This window comes from Acartia tonsa, chromosome 10, assembly GCF_053477335.1.
Source record: "Acartia tonsa isolate MP-2025a chromosome 10, ASM5347733v1, whole genome shotgun sequence".
NCBI lineage: Eukaryota > Metazoa > Arthropoda > Copepoda > Calanoida > Acartiidae > Acartia > Acartia tonsa.
The window spans coordinates 27,371,148-27,390,571 of NC_137269.1; the positions used below are offsets into that span (position 1 = coordinate 27,371,148).

Sequence of the window (19,424 nt, forward strand, 5' to 3'; positions counted from 1 at the left end):
TGTATAAGAGTCGAAGCAAAATTGTAAGTAAATTTGTTAAAAATTTGCTTAATACAGGATAATATTTATGGACATACTGACATTTTTAGGACTTGTTATAGAGTTGCTTCGCTTATAATATTGATATTTGTTGTCCCAGGAATCAATATACCAAAAATAAAATCAATAACATTAGATCACATAAGAATTTGTTATTAAAAAAGTAGAAAAATCAACATGTTAAAAAAAGACGTAAGGACATTCTGGTAATGATTATAGAGTTGCTACGCTAAATCTTGCCGTCAGTTAGCTATCCGTCTCAGACGTACGGACGGACGGACCGACCCTAATTATAGAAAAGCTTCGCTTTTAAAAATGCAATTTCCTTTTAACTTTAAAAAAAATACAACTTTGTTGCTTGTTTTATGTTAGGTTGAGTTGAGCTGAATAAGTGTTGTTACTGAGGCCCTGCAGAAATAGTTTTCTCGTTTACTAAAAGCGAAGCTTTTCAACATTTATCGTCGGTCTGAACCAAAAATCATGTTCCTATCCTGCAGTGACGAACTAACCATATTTTAACCCTTTAACAGTAGGGGGAGGGGTGGTTGGATGCCCATTCCTCTATTTTCTCAGCTTTTATTAAAGCTAGAGGGCTGTGCGTGTGCCCTGATTATTAAAAAATTTACGACTTATTTCATTATTTTGGTCATTAAAAATTGTCTGTTGAAAAATAAAGATTAAAATACTTTTTGATCGTTCAACGCCATCCCAATTCAACTACCTTTAAGGGTTTACTCTGTGTTTGCTAGCATACATTTGAATATATATAAACTGTTGTTATTATTCCAGAATAAAATGATGGGAACAAAATTAATTTTACTGAATTGTATCATACTTATTTCAAGTTTACTTGATAGCGGTGTTTGTTTATCTAGTATAAATTATAACACAGAATGCTTAGAAGCCGTTAGGAATGTATTTTATTCTTTTTTTTCAAAATATTTAATCAACACTTTTTAAAAAGTTATTACGACGTTATTACTTGCAAATTTAACATATGGCCTATCTATGGAAAAACGGACGGTATCAGATATAAGAGTGACATCACAAGGGAGTCCTAAGGTTAGAAATCTAGGGATGGTGGTGGTAAATTTTTTTTACTTTTTCTAAAAATCTAAATTTTAAAAATGGGTTTTAGGATTCTCCACTCCTCAAATGCCCCTAGATTTAAAGTAAAAGAATAGAGAGTGCACGAGCTATATGTTACACAACCCACTATACTTATACATTTATTAATGTGTCAAAAAAATGTTTAACCATATTGGTGCATTTATGCAATGAAATTACGAAAAAAAAAGAATAACATACTATTGTAGGAGAATAGGCTTTCCGAGGTAAGCAAAATAGACATACATAGTTCATCTAAGTAATTCAACTGACCCCATTTTTCGTCAAAATTAAAAAAGGGATTTTTGCAGACAGAGCTGTTGTTTACATTTTGATATTTTGTTTATATTTTGATATTTTGTTTATATTATTAGCTCACTTATTGTATATTGATGAAATGTGTACCCATTCTAACCAATAATATGGCTGGATTGCTCTGACAATGTGTTCTTATTTGTATAATTTACTGATTAGGGATCGAGATCTTCTACTATATTTATATACAGTAAATAAAAAAATATTGCTGCATATAAAAAAATTACACCCGTAAAAAAATGTATTTATAAGGAAAACAAAATAACATCTTTAACAGTTTCTGCATTTAAAAGTTACAGCCCTTTACTTATTATATTTTATTCACATTTCATATTTTATAGGCAATGGTTCAACAGTTCTAGCGAAGAAACGCCTCTAGATGAGTCTACTTTGGCTAATTCTAAAGTTTGTAAGTTGCATTTGTTGCGTTATTTGACATTACATGTTATATAAGTTTTGTAGTAAGGTTGTAGTAAAGAATTAAACCATCATATAGTTCATAGGAGGGGCTTTAGACCATTTTATTTTTAATTTTAGTCTTAGAATGCTTATATCAGGGATATAAAGGGATATAACAATGGCCGATAAATTCATTTGCTTTCTCAATGATGATACAAAAATTTTCCTTTTAGTGATTAAGATTAGTTGTTGTAACGTTTGAACACTCAACTTAATGAAACAACTAATCAAAATTCACTGAAGTCCCCAAAGTTGTTTAACCATCGAATAAGAAAACGCTACTATAAAACTTTGGGGACTAATGTAATAGATAGCCCATTGTCCCCTCTCTTTCTGTACTTTTATGCTATATTGCTGGCCTTTCCTAGATGCTAGAGGACAGTCGCTAGTATGATAAAGAGTAAAATAAAGTCTGCCCGTCTATCGGTCTGTATGTAGCCTAAAACTAGGACGGATTGAGCTTTACTTTTTAGGGAATATACCAAAAGGTAACAACAAAACCAGATTCAAGATGAATAGTTTGTATTGTCAATTTGATCTACAATACAAATTATAGAACTATGTCTGCCTGAAAGTCCATCTGTCCCTTACGATCTCGCTAACCGCTGAATCTAAATGAAGTTGTAAGTGCTTTTCAGAGATTACACCTTCTGGTCATGCAGTAAATTATGACGATTTTGTTTATGCTCTGGAGGAAGGAATTTTAGTTGTTACATTTTTTGTGAAGATTCCCTATACTATTGGGCTTCTAGTATAATTCTAGGCTTGTTGCAAACAACTATGCTACATTTGGACATGTCGTTAAACACTAACCAGTCTTCGATAACAACATCCTGTAATATTAAGTAGTAAGGGTTTTTGGTCTGAAACTTAGGATCTCAATACATTAAATCTATTGGGTTCTATATTTTAGTTAAGCTTCACATAGGTTCTGTGATGGTTTTAGGCTATTATGTATTCTTGGGATGGGTAAAGCTATTTTTCTAGCACCTCGTTTACAGATTTCATACATTCTTGGGGAGTATCCGCTAGTAATATAATACTTAGTAATGAGTTTTGTCTAAAGCTTAAGATCTCAATAACCACTGAACCAATGTGTTCAGCTTCACAAAGGTCCTGTATTGGTTCTTGGCTATTTCATTTTCAGATTGGTATGGAATTAAGCTATTTTCTAGTCTAAATCTGCCCTTTTAGTTGCTTGGGCCAGCGGCGTAGCCGCTAATTTCTCATAATCTATTAATATTTTACCTTTTTTAGTACATAGAGGAATTTATGAATATGATCTTAACACCAAAGAAGTTGAAGGTATAATATTTATATTTGAAATCTACTCTACAAGAATGGATATATAATACGTGGATAGTGTGAGAGATATAATTTCCTTCCAGCTGGCTAAAGTAACGATACCCTATTAAACTCCCCTCACCTCATTCCCTCCCATCCTATTGAAGGAATGTTCTGACCAATAAATGAGGACTACAGTAGCAACCTAAATTGTCCAAAAAATTTCCTCTGTCATATTATCTACGTATTATATACAAATTCTATTCTATAAGTATACTGTGAGTCATCATTGATTTACATACTTTACAATTACAAAAATACATACGGTTGGTTTTTCAATTAGCCGTTTTGAGATCTTAGAGGACATAAATACAGACATATGAATGTAATAAAGCATTGTTCTTGTAATGGAATGGACAATGAAAGTCAATTACCGACCATGATGCAGACAACAAGACCAACATATGATCATTCTTTTATAAAAATAACAGGATGTATGCCTGTCTATGTATATGTAGCCTTAGAACTTGCTACCTTTAACCATTATGGTTCTCTTTTACAAAAAAAGAAAGATTAATAAAAAGAGAAATCCCCCTGAAAAAAATACCCCATCCATTTATTTACTTTTCTTTTTTAAAATTAAAAGTTGGAGGGTCAACTCTATTTAAAATGCCCATAGAAGCCTTTAGGGTCGTTGCTCTTATAAAGTTACTACTTATAGTATTTTTTTTCATACTAGGTGATGACAAAATAGCAAGAACAGCGAAAATACTCCAAAATTATGTACAAATTCTAAACTCTTCAGAGGAATATAAACATTAGGGTTAATTTTTAAGAAAATGGCTTGCTACTGCAATTATATAGGGTTTAAGCGTGTCATACATCAGAAAATGTAAAATTTCCAATTGTTTAATTTTGATAATGGCATGATGAAAATATGTAAGCGGAGAATTTTTTTATCGAAAGATGTACATGAAGTAACTTAAAATATCAAATATTGTTTTAATTAAAATGGCCATAATATTTTTCCAGCATGGCTTCAAAACCGATTATTATCCGATGATTTAAAACGGGTTCTCAGCCATACTTAAATATCATGTTTAGCATTGTATTACAGATAATTTTCCACGAAAACTAGTTTTAATCTTATGATTGCACATTTTTATATTCGTAGAAAGTTGGATATAATACGATGCTAGACATAGTTTTTTTCGTATGGATGAGAACCGGTTCCTATCCACCGGATTCGAATGAATACGAGAAATAATTATTTTATATCTTCTAAAATGTAAGGTATTATTTATTATTTAAATCCAAATATTTTATTTATTCCACTATCCTATTTTTTCACATTACATGTGAATCAAATTGGGAGTTATGCATAGATTGAAGAGCGGCTTTGCTCATAAGCTAACCATAAAGTTTATATTTTACAATTTTCAGGATACAGAGAAATTTAAAGTAGAAGAAAATTATGTAGATAGTAAGTATGGTGTAATTCTAGTATATATATTCTATCATAAAGTATAGTGAAATGTGTTTGAATGTTGGCAAAGATCACGCAAACGGCTGAATAGGCCATTTTTCAAGATGTTAATGTTGGCCAATTTGAAGAATGTTTGTATGTCTTTCTCGCAATCAATAAGACAATTTTTTTATGGTCAGTGAAGGTTTCTGTGAGTCCTTGGAAGGTTATGTATGTTGAGGCTATTGGTCGATTATTTAAATGCCGACAAATATCTACAGGGTGTTTTTTTAATGGAACAAAAGTATTGCTAAATATAACCCACTTGCCATTGACAGAAATTAATAATCTATATCTTAATTTCTTTATTGGGTTTGTGAGTTTTGTATACGTAAAAAATCATTGTCGATTTTCAACAAATTATGCCTTAAAACCCGGTTTTTCCAAAGTACCTATTTTTGGAAGATTTTTGGATCATAACCAATTTAAAGATTGTGAAAAAATGTGTACATTTTTAAAAATCAAATTGTGCGGCTTGTGTTAATAGTAGAAAAATGTTATGCATATCATTAGAATCATCAGAAACTCTAGTTTTTGGGTGTTTAAGAACTATTCCTGTGCTACGTATAGTTTAAGAGCTACGTGGTAAAATGTCCCAATTTACTTAAAACTTTTCAACCTTTCTCACATTTTCGAACGTAGCTTCTATACTACAAATAGCATGAATATGATACATAATCCAAAAACTAGAGTATATGACAATTCTATCGGTATGCGTAACATTTTTCTAAACCGATTATGCTCCACTGTTTAGGGAATTATACTGGTCCTGTGTTTTAAGCTATTTTCTTTGAGGGTGGGACAACCCCAACCCCCCAAAAAAGATAAATAATGCCCCCCCCCCCCCCTAAAAAAAATCTTTTTCAAACTTTGATTTTAAAAGGGTGACTAACCCCCCCCCCCCTCAAAAAAATTACCCCCTACATCTTTTTTACTTATTTCAAAATCTCAATACAAAAATTGGATTGATCAAATGGAGTTAGATACCTCTTGGGGCAATTTTTGTTTTTTTTAGTGGCAATTGATACAATGACAGTTCCCTTGCTCTCCTGTTTAAGCTATGACAATAAACAATTAGTACATTTTATAAGGTAACATTTTTTTTCCTTTTAGATGCTTAGGAAAAGTTATTTTTTTAAAAACAATTTAAGAATCACATAAAAGTGATCTTAGGCATAAAGGGGAAAGTGGATTGTGAATCAATAATAATGTTTTGGCTTAACATCTTAGGGGACTCCATTTGAATTTGGATTGCTTGGTTTAAGTTTATTAAGTTAAATGTCCAAGCGTTTCAACCCTTAATTATATTCTACAGAAGGGGTAAGTTTAGAGATGGCCTAAAACCTTTGGAAACTTTGATTAAATCTACAGAAGGGATACATTTGTTTATTATTATTGGGAAGGTAAATCCAATTATTGTCCATTTTATTATCCTTTACTATCCATGTTAATAATTACTATATTTTTTCTTTAGGAAAGAATTGATTGAACCATGGAATGGGTTAGATTATCAATTAACAATTAATGTCTCTGATTTTATTAAGTAAGTTTTTTTTCTCCATAATCAAAATTAAATCTTCATTATTTCAAAATATCTATTGAAAAAAAAGGAATTATCTTAATTTTTTCCTAACTAACCAAACAGACATAAACCTTTTTTATTTTTTGGAGGTGGGGTAAATTTTTTTTTAATGGGGTGGGTAATTTGTATTTTAGCAGGACATCCCCCCCAACCCCCAGTACAATTTATTTTTTAAAAGCTTAATTTAGAGACGCTTTGCTTTTTACATTTTATCTTATCGTAAGAGATATCAACAGTCAAAAAATCAATGGAATTGGAGAATAGATATTTCTTTCATCGTATTATAAACGGCTTTCCGCGGATATAGATGCCAAAGGCACGGGCTAAAAAAACTGGTTTTAATCTTATGATTGTACATTTCTATATTCGTAGAAAACTGGATATAATACGATGCTAGACATAGTTTTTTCGTATGGATGAGAACCGGTTCCTATCCACCGGATTCGAATGAATACGAGAAAAAATGTTATTAAAAATCATTTTAAAAATGAACATACTGATTTGTTATCAGTATTTATAAAGTTACTATGCTTTTAAAATCTTACCAAACCGTTATAGGAATCATCATGTCATTTCTAAAAAAAAATTAAAATATATAATATCCAAAATTACTTTTAAGTGTTTTTTTTTACTTAAGACAACCCCAATCATTTCATGATTTACAAGCTGTGGAAGTCGACAATCTTGTATTTAAAGGAGAAAAGAAAAGTAAGTTTTTTTTCAACAATTGCAATATCCAAAATCATTTATAACCAAACAGACAAGGTATTTAAAGAGTAAGCATTCAATTTTGTGGGTATAGATTATAGGGGCACTTTAGGAGGAGAGAGTTGAATCCCAAAGCCTATTATTTTAAATTTATAATTATTTTTGGGGGGTGGGAATCAGACCACCCCCACCCCATTTTTTATTTTAGATTTAAAAAAAATTTATTTGATATTTTTTGGGGGACAGGGGTAATTTTTTTCTAGGGGCGATTTCCCTTGGGAGGGTGGTGGTAGCCTCCCCTTAAATAGTTATAAACCTTCCCTGGACGTTGAGAAGCTATTCCGATCGGTTCAGCGGTTAGCGAGATAATTTGGTACAGACAGACAGACACACAAACAGACATACTGTTATTATAAGGATTAATTTTACCAACTGACTGTTTTGGACAATAATAGTTTACTGTCACTTAGCATATTAGCTTCTTATAGACACAACGTTATACAATAATAGTTATCTGTCGCATCATATTATAAACAGCTTTCCACAGATAGCAAAATTAAAGATTGTAAGATTTATTCAAGTTTTGTTGGCCCCTATGGGTCGAAAGTCCGGGCTAGGAAAACTGGTATTAATATTATGATATTTTTTTATTATTTGTAGAAAATTATCTATAAAACGATATGATACATGATATTTGAGTATGGCTTAGAACCGGTTATAATCCAGCAGATTACTGAAAATATGATTACTTTTTTAGACGGATTCTTCATAGAAGCTGGTGCCTACGATTTTGAATATGAATCTACTTCCTTATATTTTGAGCTAATTCATAATTGGACGGTAATAATTGATATTTTCACTCAAAAGACAAAATATAAAGATTGTTTTGTATAATTTGGACATGAAGTCAAGAAATTAAATTTTTTCCCATTGCATAACAGACAGACATACACTAATACTAATAATAATAGAGTTTCATCTTACTTAAAAGTAACTTCAACCTTAACCTGTAATGAATTTGCAGAAATAACCAACAAGCAAAATAAATCTACAATAATATTTGGGGGGCAGATGTAGAGCTTCTATGCATTGACCCCAACGAGAGCTGAAATAAAGTAGACGTTTCGTGATTTTTAAAATTCTTTTCGTTGTTAGTATGAGCTGGTGGATTTGATGAAACAATGCTTTATTTATAGATATTTTAGTTACGGTTACTTGGAATTAGAAGAATGTAATATTATTATTACATTATATTATTATTATTATTATTATATATTATTATTTTTTAGGGATTGTTAATTGAACCAAGTAGTATATACTATACTGTCGGCAAAAATAGAAATAGGAGAGCTAATAGGTAAATAGATGTCAAAGTTGCATTATATAATTTTCTATAAATACAAAATATTTGGCCTGCAGTTTCCGAGATCTTTATCTCCAGAAAAAAAACCTCACTACTTTATGATAACAGATGTTAATAGTTATTTCTCGCATCGTATTATATTCAACTTTCTACGAATATAAAAATGTACAATCATAAGATTAAAACCAGTTTTTTAGCCTGTGCCTCTGGTTTTAATTTTATGGTTGTATATTTTTATATTCGTAGAAAGCTGGATATAATACGATGCTGCACATAGTTTTTTCGTATGGATGAGAACCGGTTCCTATCCACCGGATTGGAATGATTACGAGAAAAAAATATTAATTTTATTACGATACTGTCTTATTGGCAATTGAAATTACCAAAACAATTTTCTGTATCTTTAGGAGATTTTAATATTTTTATTTTTTAATCGAAGTTTTTCCTAAAAGTCTCCAAAGTTGTTAAGCAATTATTGGGAATAAGTGTAATAGATAGCCCAATGAACAGATCTATAGTATAGATGTACATACATCTATACTATAGATCTGTTCATTGGGCTATCTATTACACTTATTCCCAATAATTATACAGACAACTACCTCCCTTCAATTTTCAAAGACCTCTTGCGTCTGCTTCTAAATGATTTTCTGCTACTTGACTGTGTTAATATAGGCGACACCATTGGTTCATTTTCAATGACCCAATAGGAAAGTTGCACAAGACGGTTGCGATGGAGAGATACAGTTATTTAACCCTTTCTCCCTCTAGTGTTTTACTCTAATGCCCAATGTCCCCTCCCTCTTTAGAAGAATACTCTTTATTTAATCAAATCAATTAATCTTGAAGCTATGGTAGCGGATGACTTATAACCACTAAGTATTTTAAGAATCTTGTTTTATTTGTGTTTTATTAATGTTTATGTAAATTTCAGTTTAAACGCTTGCATATCCCCAATCTCGCAACCTTCTTCAATGATATTTAGGTAAGCAACCATTTTTTAACCCGCGGCTTTAGCGTAAATGATAGCGTGCCTGCTTGATGCCGGATTCGAGCCTGGTCAGCACTGCGTCATACTAGAAACGTTAAAATTAGTACATTTTATTCCTATGTCAGGCACGTGACACTCATAGTAAGAGTAGGGGGAATGTCTTGGCCATTGTGCAATTAAAGGATTAGTTGTCTGTTGGTTTCAGTATCGCATTCCATAAAAAGCGGATGGCTCTCTGGCTTCTCTATTTAGATGATTACTTTAAAGTGATGGAGAATATCGTCCAAACGAGATGATTGAATAAGTAAAGTAATCATTTTATATTTTTCTTGGTTATTTCAGAGCTTTAATTTATCTGATGTTTGTATGAATTTACTATTGGCAGCGACAATACTCTATAGTTTACTTTAACCGTCTATCCGTCAGTCCTTGCGTGATAGACTACTGATAATTTTTAATACAGGTAAACCTTTAAAAAGAGCAACCAGTGTATTAAACACTTGGCCTGTCTGTCAGTCAGTCGTTCATGATACAAATTGTATATGTATGTATAATATATTGCCCATTAACTAACTTCGTTCATTTGTCCATCCATTCTAATGTTTAGAGGAGACAGTATGAGTATTGTCTCCGGATCAGAGAAAAGTACTTCCATAGAAGCAGAGGTTCAGTGTCTGCCTTTATATTCTGTTCTTCTTGCCATGGACAATCCTACTGTTAACTATTTCAGGTAAATAGATAGATAAATAGATATATAGATAGATAGATAGATAGATAGATAGATAGATAGATAGATAGATAGATAGATAGATAGATAGATAGATAGATAGATAGATAGATAGATAGATAGATAGATAGATAGATAGATAGATAGATAGATAGATAGATAGATAGATAGATAGATAGATAGATAGATAGATAGATAGATAGATAGATAGATAGATAGATAGATAGATAGATAGATAGATAGATAGATAGATAGATAGATAGATAGATAGATAGATAGATAGATAGATAGATAGATAGATAGATAGATAGATAGATAGATAGATAGATAGATAGAAAGATAGATAGATAGATAGATAGATAGATAGATAGATAGATAGATAGATAGATAGATAGATAGATAGATAGATAGATAGATAGATAGATAGATAGATAGATAGATAGATAGATAGATAGATAGATAGATAGATAGATAGATAGATAGATAGATAGATAGATAGATAGATAGATAGATAGATAGATAGATAGATAGATAGATAGATAGATAGAAAGATAGATAGATAGATAGATAGATAGATAGATAGATAGATAGATAGATAGATAGATAGATAGATAGATAGATAGATAGATAGATAGATAGATAGATAGATAGATAGATAGATAGATAGATAGATAGATAGATAGATAGATAGATAGATAGATAGATAGATAGATAGATATATAGATAGATAGATAGATAGATAGATAGATAGAAAGATAGATAGATAGATAGATAGATAGATAGATAGATAGATAGATAGATAGGTAGATAGATAGATAGATAGATAGATAGATAGATAGATAGATAGATCAGGGATAAGGGATAGGAAACCTGGCCATAAATTAGGTCTCGGCCTGGTTTTGAAAGGGATCATGCAACTTTTACCATTTGCCTAGTTTAATGACCTTACTGGCGGACGGCTCATATTGGCTACCGCTCTAAACCAATAGTGTTCTGTGATTTGGGCTTATTTTGTATCAACCAATCACCAATTGGCGGAGCCAATTGTTGATTGGTTGATACAAAACAAGCCCAAATCACAGATGGCGGAAATTTTAGAAGCAGACAATTCTGGAAAAAATAATGATTTTGTCTGCTACGAAAAAATAAATATAAATGGTGTTAGATCACATTAGTTTAATTATTAAATCTGCTTAGAGTTAAACATTAAAAAAGGGCCACATAGAAAAAACAAAAATAACGGGAATATTTTTTTGGAAAGAAGGTAGCTATGAATTTTCATTTGGTAGTTTATAAATTAGATGTTGTATTTTGAATTTTAAAAATTTAGTACGGAGTTGATACAACACCTTCACCCTAATTTTTGTACAATACAACACAGTACAGATATATCATTACATTATATCCAGTATAGTATCCAAAGAACTTGATAGAATGTTACCCAAGTGCATATTTATTTATTTATTTTGAATTTTAATTAGCAATGAAATTTTCAAATAAAATTTTTACTCATTAATAAAAATGCAAATAATACAAACTAAAATCTGTCTGAGGGAAACCCAACGATAGCTTTCTGACAGTTCAAATTACCAAAGTAAAAGATAAAAAATTTTGGGAGAGAAAAAACTTCATTTTAACAAAAGCCATTAATATATAGGTTTATAAAAAGTTATGTTTTTTACTTTAAACTAGCTACCTGAATTTGATTCTATACTTTATCTACACACACACACACAGCTTTTTCATTAGCATTTTATACGAACCACTGCGCTATCCCAAAACTGGTTTATTAGGCTAGAAATAGGCCTAGGCTTGAAATAGGCCTGAAATAATATTTTCCTACGTTTCCCATCCCTTATCCCTGAGATAGATAAATAGATAGATAGATAGATAGATAGATAGATAGATAGATAGATAGATAGATAGATAGATAGATACAGGGTGCACCACATAAATCCGGACTTTTTCTTATTTTTAAACAAATAAATATAAAATCGTCGATTTTAAAGATTTTATTGAATTTTAAAAACTGGGAAGGAACCTAGGTATATGACTATTAGAATATTTCATAAAATCGCCACCAGCCTCAATCACCGCCTCTACCCGCCCCCTGAACCGCCCGCCGACCCTGGTCACCATGTCCCTGTTCAAGCAGGCGAAGTTCTCCATGATAGGAGCAATGAGAGAGGTCTTTTTTATATGGGCGCGTCTATTGGTTCATGCTTTAACTGCGCTCCAGGTCCAAAAGTCCATTGGATTAAGATTGGGGCTGCTGGGAAGCCACATCTCCTTAAGGAGTGAGTAACAGCAGGATCCAAATTAACCCATATTTAAAGCTACCCTATGACACGGCGGCTCTCATTTTGGCCACAGTTAAGCTAGAACAACGTTTTATACCTTTTTAAAAATGGCACGAAGATTAAGATAGGGTTATCAGCGCAATACATAGTCTAAAACGAGTTTCAAGGTTCCATATGGGCCCCTGAAGTCAAGAACCAAGAAATTTTCAAGATTTTTGACGTTTTTGACATCTTAAAATCTACCACGATCCACTTTGTCGGAGTACTACAGCCAAGTCAGCTGGGATAGAGAGCTCTAGTCTTTTCTATTGTTTTCACTAGGTATCTGATAGTATCTCCAGCAAGTTTCATTAGTCCCTCTCATCTCAGATGGACTGAGGTCAAATTTAGTAGGCCCAAGTCATAAATCCACGGTAATTTATCTGCGCGATTCGAATCTGCCTTATTGAACATATGTGCGGCCAACTCGGCGTACACGTCCTCCATCGTCCAAAGATTTTCATGGGCAAAAAGGTCATTACCTAAGCTTTTTATAGTGGGGTCAAACGTCCTGATTGCTCAAGTAGTTTTGGCGCTATGGCCGTTTAAAAAAGTCCGGATTTATGTGGCGCACCCTGTAGATAGATAGATAGATAGATAGAAAGATAGATAGATAGATAGATAGATAGATAGATAGATAGATAGATAGATAGATAGATAGATAGATAGATAGATAGATAGATCGGCTACAGGAGTCTTACAAACAATCTTCTTTGGCATTTGAGTTGAGCCCTAGCTTCAGAGAATAAGGGCTATTAAAACAACTAAATCTCTTTCATACGGATGGTTTTTATCTATTTTTCTCTTCGTCTCTTCGAATACAAAATCCACTAGATGCTAGGGACGTACAAATATATAAAAATTATTTTTTTTAAATCACGAAACCTTTGTCTGTATTTAACAAGGATAACAACAACCAAGGATGCTCTTGAAAAAGGGATTTAATTAAAATGTAAGAGATTAAATGTTTTGCTTTCAGTTTAGATATTGAGGGAGGAGAATTTCAAGTGTTAAAAACTATTCCTTGGGACAAGGTATTGTTATAATAAATAAAAATAAATAAATAATATTCCCATTATTAAATAAAATTTAAACTTACCAAGCTTAATTTGCTTGATTCACTTCATTAAAAGACTACTGAAAATCAGTTTATCAAATTGAAAATATATCTAGCTTAATATAAAAGAACTGTGGTTGAAAAATTTGAAAAAGAACTATTGTGAATATTTATTATTTAATCCTTATAACAACATAATTGTAACAGGTACAAAAATGACGAGAAAGCAAATCTTATAAACAAAATATGTTTTTTAGGTTGATATTGAAGTGATGAGCATTGAAACACATTTCATGGGTAAAATTTATAAATATATGATTTTATTTATAATTTTTTATTCTGGGCACCAGAAAAATTTTCAGTAAAATGTTCCTTATCTCTCCATGACAATTACTACATTATATGGAAAAGCTTTAGATATTCAAGGCAGGGCTCGGCAATCCCTTTCCTTTTTTTCTTCAATTATTAACCACTCCCCTTCAGTTACATGAAAAAAAAACAAGTTACACGCCAACATCACCCCAACAAATTATTAAATTTTAGGGCAATTTCAATTGAAATTAATTGGCTGAATAGCAGCCCCTGTTAAAAATCAACTGGATGTCTATACCTTTCCCTAAACAGACAATCCATCTTTTGCAGAAATTTATTTTTTTCTCACACAAGTAGGTTTTAATTTTGGGCTGAGGCGCGGATGTCGGGGAATATTCTAAGGTTTATTATTTAGGTATATTGACAAATGGAACTAAACCAGAGCTAATTGAATATCTTGATACTAATGGATACAGACATATACCAGGAGCTCATAAGGTATTGATAGAAAATAGACAGGGGTTTCAAGTAGATAGATATCCTATAATATAAAGTGTAAGCATTTTTGTCTCAAAAACTTTTTAACCGACGGGATTCTTTATTTCAGGTAAGGTTCGCTTATGTCCTGTGGTGGTTTTAGGCTATTTTATTATCAGATTTAAGTTTTGGTGGTTCTATGCTATTTTATTTTCAGATTTAAGTCTTGGTGGTTTTCGACTATTTTTCAAACCCCTCTCTCAGTCTCTGCCACTTCGAAAAAGAGCCCTTATATGCTGGTGGCGGTTTCGCTTGTATAAGTGCAAAATTGGACCAAAAAGTCACGAAACCTTTGTATTAGTTAACAACGAGGGTAATATCACAGGACTCAAAACTAATATTAAAAGGATTTCATTGTAAAAATTTTTTTTAACTGAAACATTATATTGATTAAAAGGCATGTCTAATTTTTATTCTTAAAAATGAGTAAGGGTTGTGCTCGCAAGGCACTTTGAGAGAAAGCACCAACTTAAATTAATAATAAAAAAAATTCATTATTTTTAGAGCTCCAGACAAACATTTATGCACAACGAACAAATTACAGAAATTCAAAATGATTTATTCATCAGAAAAGATGTTATTAACAAATATAATGTTTTTATTGATTTAATTAATTAATTAAATTAAATTAGTTAATCTATTTCTAACCCGTGACCGTGGCTCAACACGTAGCGCATCCGCCCGTCGTCGGGGTTGTGATAGGCTCGAATCTCGGCTTAACACCGCGTCATCACTAAAGACATTAAAATGGTTCCTACTGCTAGTGTCAGGTGCGCGACATTAAAAGTTAGAGTACGGAGAATGCCTTGGCTCAAAACAGGCGCAATTCATTACCATGCACAGTTAGGACTTCTCAGACAAAGGTCGTGCAATCAAAGACTTGACTGTCTGATGGGTGTTACTTAACCTAATACACCAGGTGTTTGGAAATAAAAGGAGATATTTGGCTGCCCTCAGTTATCCTTGGTTGTTTGATCTGGCGTTTGAGTGTAATAGCCAACATCCCCGCCCGTGGAAAGTAATTGATTAGGTAATTCATACAAGAATGTATATTTTTTAATCATTAGGGATCCTGGAGGATATGATAGTTCTATAAGAACTAGGGTATAATTTTTACTTGGTTTGTTTTAGTACCGAAGCTTCTCTTTTGAATGCTTGTGTCTGTCTGTCTGTACATCTGTCATTCAGTCTATAACGTAAGAGTTGGAAAATTCTTTTACTCGCCCTTCAATATATGTATAAAAAATAAGCAGGAAAAATTAATGATAGCGCGGTAAAAAAAATGGCACCAATGAATATGTTTTAAACGGGATATGACGAGCTAGAAACTATTGTCATACGTCCTTCCATAGATTTATCTATTTTCTTAATTTTATATATGTTCTATTTTGTTTAGGTATAATGTATATTGTATGATATTATATCATTTTCCTTTTTTAAAATTTTCCCCTTTAAACACAAAACGATAATAATCACGCAAACCTTGCAAAACAATTTTAAAAATTAATATTATAGATTCGAAATATTGCTATAATAAAGATTTAAAAACATAATCTAGAAATTTAAAAAACACTATAGGTTTATTTTAACTATTTTAAAGATATTTTGACATGATAATCTTTTTAAATGATGATTTCTAGGATGATCAGGTTAAATAGATGTCTACACTTAGTGATTTCCTTTAAAGCAATAGCTGAAGAAAAAAATTTTTTGAACTTCTGTAAAATATTATATTCCTAAATGTTTGTGTTTTATCCTACAAATATTTTTTTGTATATAATTAAATAAGATCTTCTAAAGGGCTGTACCAAAAATTAACAACAACAAAATATTTTTTAGTTCATATATTTTATTTACAATATGTTATATATATTTTTATAGATATCACAGTTAGGATAAGCATATTACATAGCTTAATGAATAATAATACAGGATCTTTGGCTTCTTTGCATATTAGATAATGGGTTATATGATCCCTACAGTGCCTCACATAGATTGCCAGCTGACAATAGCATCCAAAACATCATCCTCATCCTCAATCTCCTCCTCAGTCTGCACGGGAAACTCCTCAAATTTGGCGGGAAACTGAAACTGTGTTGATGATGACGTCAGGCCTGGTGTTGTAGAAAATGCTCCAACCAGACTGTCATGGCCGCTGTCACTGGAGGCAGCAGGGGAGTAGGGAGGGATTGCTGTGCTGCCGTTGCTGCTGCTAGTGCTGTCACACGCTGGCAGGTAAGGAGATGGAGTAGCTGCTAACATGGAACCATATGCGGATGATGTCATTGAGGCATTGATTGCTGGTGAAAAGCATTGTGTGCTGGCAGGAGAAGCCAAAGATTGCTGGGATTGATTTAGATTGTATTGATAATTAGGAGAATGATACATTGAAGAATTTTGTTGATAAGCCCATTGCTGATATTGTGCTTGTTCATTTTGATAATAAGAAAAACGACTGTTCTGATTCATCCAAGCTTGATTGTACATAAAATTTGTAGAATTGGCATTATTCTGAACTTGATTGTAGTTATTTTCAGTTGAAGATTGTGCTATTTGATAATGCTCAAGAGAAGGTTCTTGCTTAACTGTGGTCATATTAGTTCTAACTGCTGCTGGGGACGGCATGGGTTGCTGTTGAATCTGATCATTATCTAGCACATACATCAGCTGATGAATATACTGCAAGGCATGTTGAATAATATTAACCTTGGACAATTTCTTGTACATGTTAGCTGACGGAACATGCTGACGCAGCACCTCAAAACTACGATTAACTGTTTGAACACGGCTGCGCTCCCGGGCATTGCGTTTGATTGTTTTCAGGTCTTGCTGGGGCTGGATGGGATAGCCATGGACAGGATGGTACGCAACCATTTTACTTTTAGCTCCCATTTTTTTTATTTTTTCACTATTATATGTGATTATAAAACTTTAATGTTTTTATTAGTTTCTTATGTCACTTAAAGTAATTTTGCTCGAGATATTTTATATTTTGTGTGTTTTCGCTGGAGGAACTGAAAACAAACTGACCCATTGAGATATTGGTTTGACCCAAGTGCTTTATGGTTCTGCTGGCTGCGCCCAATTTGTTGCGCGCATTCCTTCCCATTGCCATATCATTTCTAACCCCTTCCCCCAAAGTCAATTACTACTACTGAATTACCCCCCCCCCTCTTGATACCCCTCCCCCACTTTCTACAGCCCAAACTAATCAACCCTTGTAGTTTAAGTCGGTATACAGGTCTTTCGGTCAGTTGAATTGACCGGGCGTTTACAGATTTTTTCTCTTGTGTTTATTCAAAGCTGGCTCCATAATACTCCTTAATCTAATCTTATTACATATTATGTTTGAAATTGGTTTTTTAAATGCATTATGGACATTAATAATTTCATTTAAAAGTCATCTTTATAAAAGTGAAAAAAAATCATGTTTTCAAGTAGTATAGATGTCAGATGCGAGAGTTAAATTTTCAAATAAGTAGTTTATACAATGTCACAAAATTAATAAAAAAAACTTTTTTTATTTTTCCATACTTAAATAAAAAATCACCGATAAGATAATATTGAGGTTGATGTTACTCCCGGAGGGTAAAAAAAGTCTCAATATACAATTGCAATGGGGGTATAGACATTTTCTAGGTTCTACGAGAAACGCAGTAGTCCCAAACGTCGGAGTGGACAAATGCAGGAGTGGACACTTAACCTAAACTAACCTATTTTAAACCATATTTTAGGTTTTTAAATGCCTAACCCCTGCGGGGGGCTTTTATGTATATTCATATCTTAACCTAACCTGTATAGAAATACTTACATAAATTAATATTTTAACACTCCTGCGTTTGTCCTGAAACCCTTTCCTTAACTAAGTTAGGTTATAAGTTATAGGCCACTCCGCAAGATTGAGTTATCATTCTAAGAGAAGTTTTATTTAGGTCCCGGGATAGTTTTAAACAATTTTCCACCATTCATTAAGCTAGGCGCGCACCCGCTAGTAAACATTTAATGTAAAAAAATTGGCTGTTAAAATTTGTTAGTTTTGTATGACAAGGAAATTATAATATTGAAAGTGAATATCAATCAAATCTTTTCATTGATATTTAATTTTCTAAATAATTTCATTTTTCCTTTAATATTTTTATAAAGCAAATCTTTTCTACATTCTTCTGTCCGTAATTTGTTTTACTTCTGTTAGAATCATCCTTTTTATTTCAAACCTTGAATAGCGTTGAATTTTGAGAGAGTGACGCCTTATTATCGTTTTATTTTATATGTACCATAACCTTATTTTAAAAGTGATTCCTATAACAATTAGGTAAGATGTTGGAAGTGCAGCATCTTTGCATATACGTTATAAAAACGGATCTAAAATATTTATTTATAATATTCTGCTTTATTTAAAGGTTAGCTTTGCTTTAATGGATGTTGCCATCCTTGTTTGGTGGAGGATAACAGTAATTTGTACAATATGACAACAGATTCATTTATATATAAAACCGTTAGAGAGCCTATTTTTTTATTAAAAGAACAAGGATGACAACTTCTAGTAAAGCAAAGCACATATATCCCTTAATTAGAGAATGGATGCTTAATATCGTTATACTTACACATTACACAATAACACTTGAGTATAGAGATGATTTGCTCATAACACTGCCTCTAATTGTCCTAGGTGTCAATATTTAAATCTATCCAAACGTAGCGCAGCAAAAAATAAACAACATTTTAAAAAAGAACAGAGATATCTAAGAAAGAAAAAGTATTTTCCTCCAAAGCGTTAGGAAAGGACTGGTATGCTGGTGGATGGACAAGGAGAATTATAGAGTAGCTTTGTTAATAAACGGAGAAAGGAAGAAAATTGGAACAATGTCCTACAGAAAAAAATAATAAAATAACAGTTTAAATAGGTTAATTACATATATAAAAAAAACATGAGTATCGCACAAGGTGTTAAATTCCAAAGAAGGCGGAGCAAGCCGTGACTAATCAATCAACTAAATCAATTTGAAAACTTAATATTTACTTTTGCCCATTGTTCATAGGGTTCATATTTCAACAAAAGAATCGCCGACTAATAATTAA

At 32.1% G+C, this 19,424-nt stretch overlaps 2 protein-coding genes across 2 annotated transcripts; one reads left to right on the top strand and one right to left on the bottom strand.

The window, feature by feature from the left end:
- The first annotated feature begins 807 nt into the window (after positions 1-807).
- Positions 808-14,963, top strand: LOC145329751 (uncharacterized). The gene is made up of 17 exons (XM_080174131.1): positions 808-947; positions 1,353-1,373; positions 1,803-1,870; positions 3,178-3,225; positions 3,944-4,009; positions 4,646-4,687; positions 5,745-5,820; positions 6,204-6,272; positions 6,949-7,019; positions 7,777-7,859; positions 8,309-8,376; positions 9,317-9,367; positions 9,981-10,103; positions 13,419-13,473; positions 13,754-13,793; positions 14,224-14,306; positions 14,850-14,963. The coding sequence occupies exons 1-17, from the start codon at positions 835-837 to the stop codon at positions 14,961-14,963; spliced, it is 1,191 nt and encodes a 396-aa protein (XP_080030257.1). The 5' UTR covers positions 808-834.
- Positions 14,964-16,174: 1,211 nt separating this feature from the next.
- On the bottom strand, positions 16,175-17,490 carry LOC145330669 (uncharacterized). The gene has a single exon (XM_080175331.1). It carries the CDS (start codon positions 17,235-17,237, stop codon positions 16,332-16,334), a length of 906 nt encoding a protein of 301 aa, XP_080031457.1. The 5' UTR covers positions 17,238-17,490; the 3' UTR covers positions 16,175-16,331.
- Positions 17,491-19,424: the final 1,934 nt, after the last annotated feature.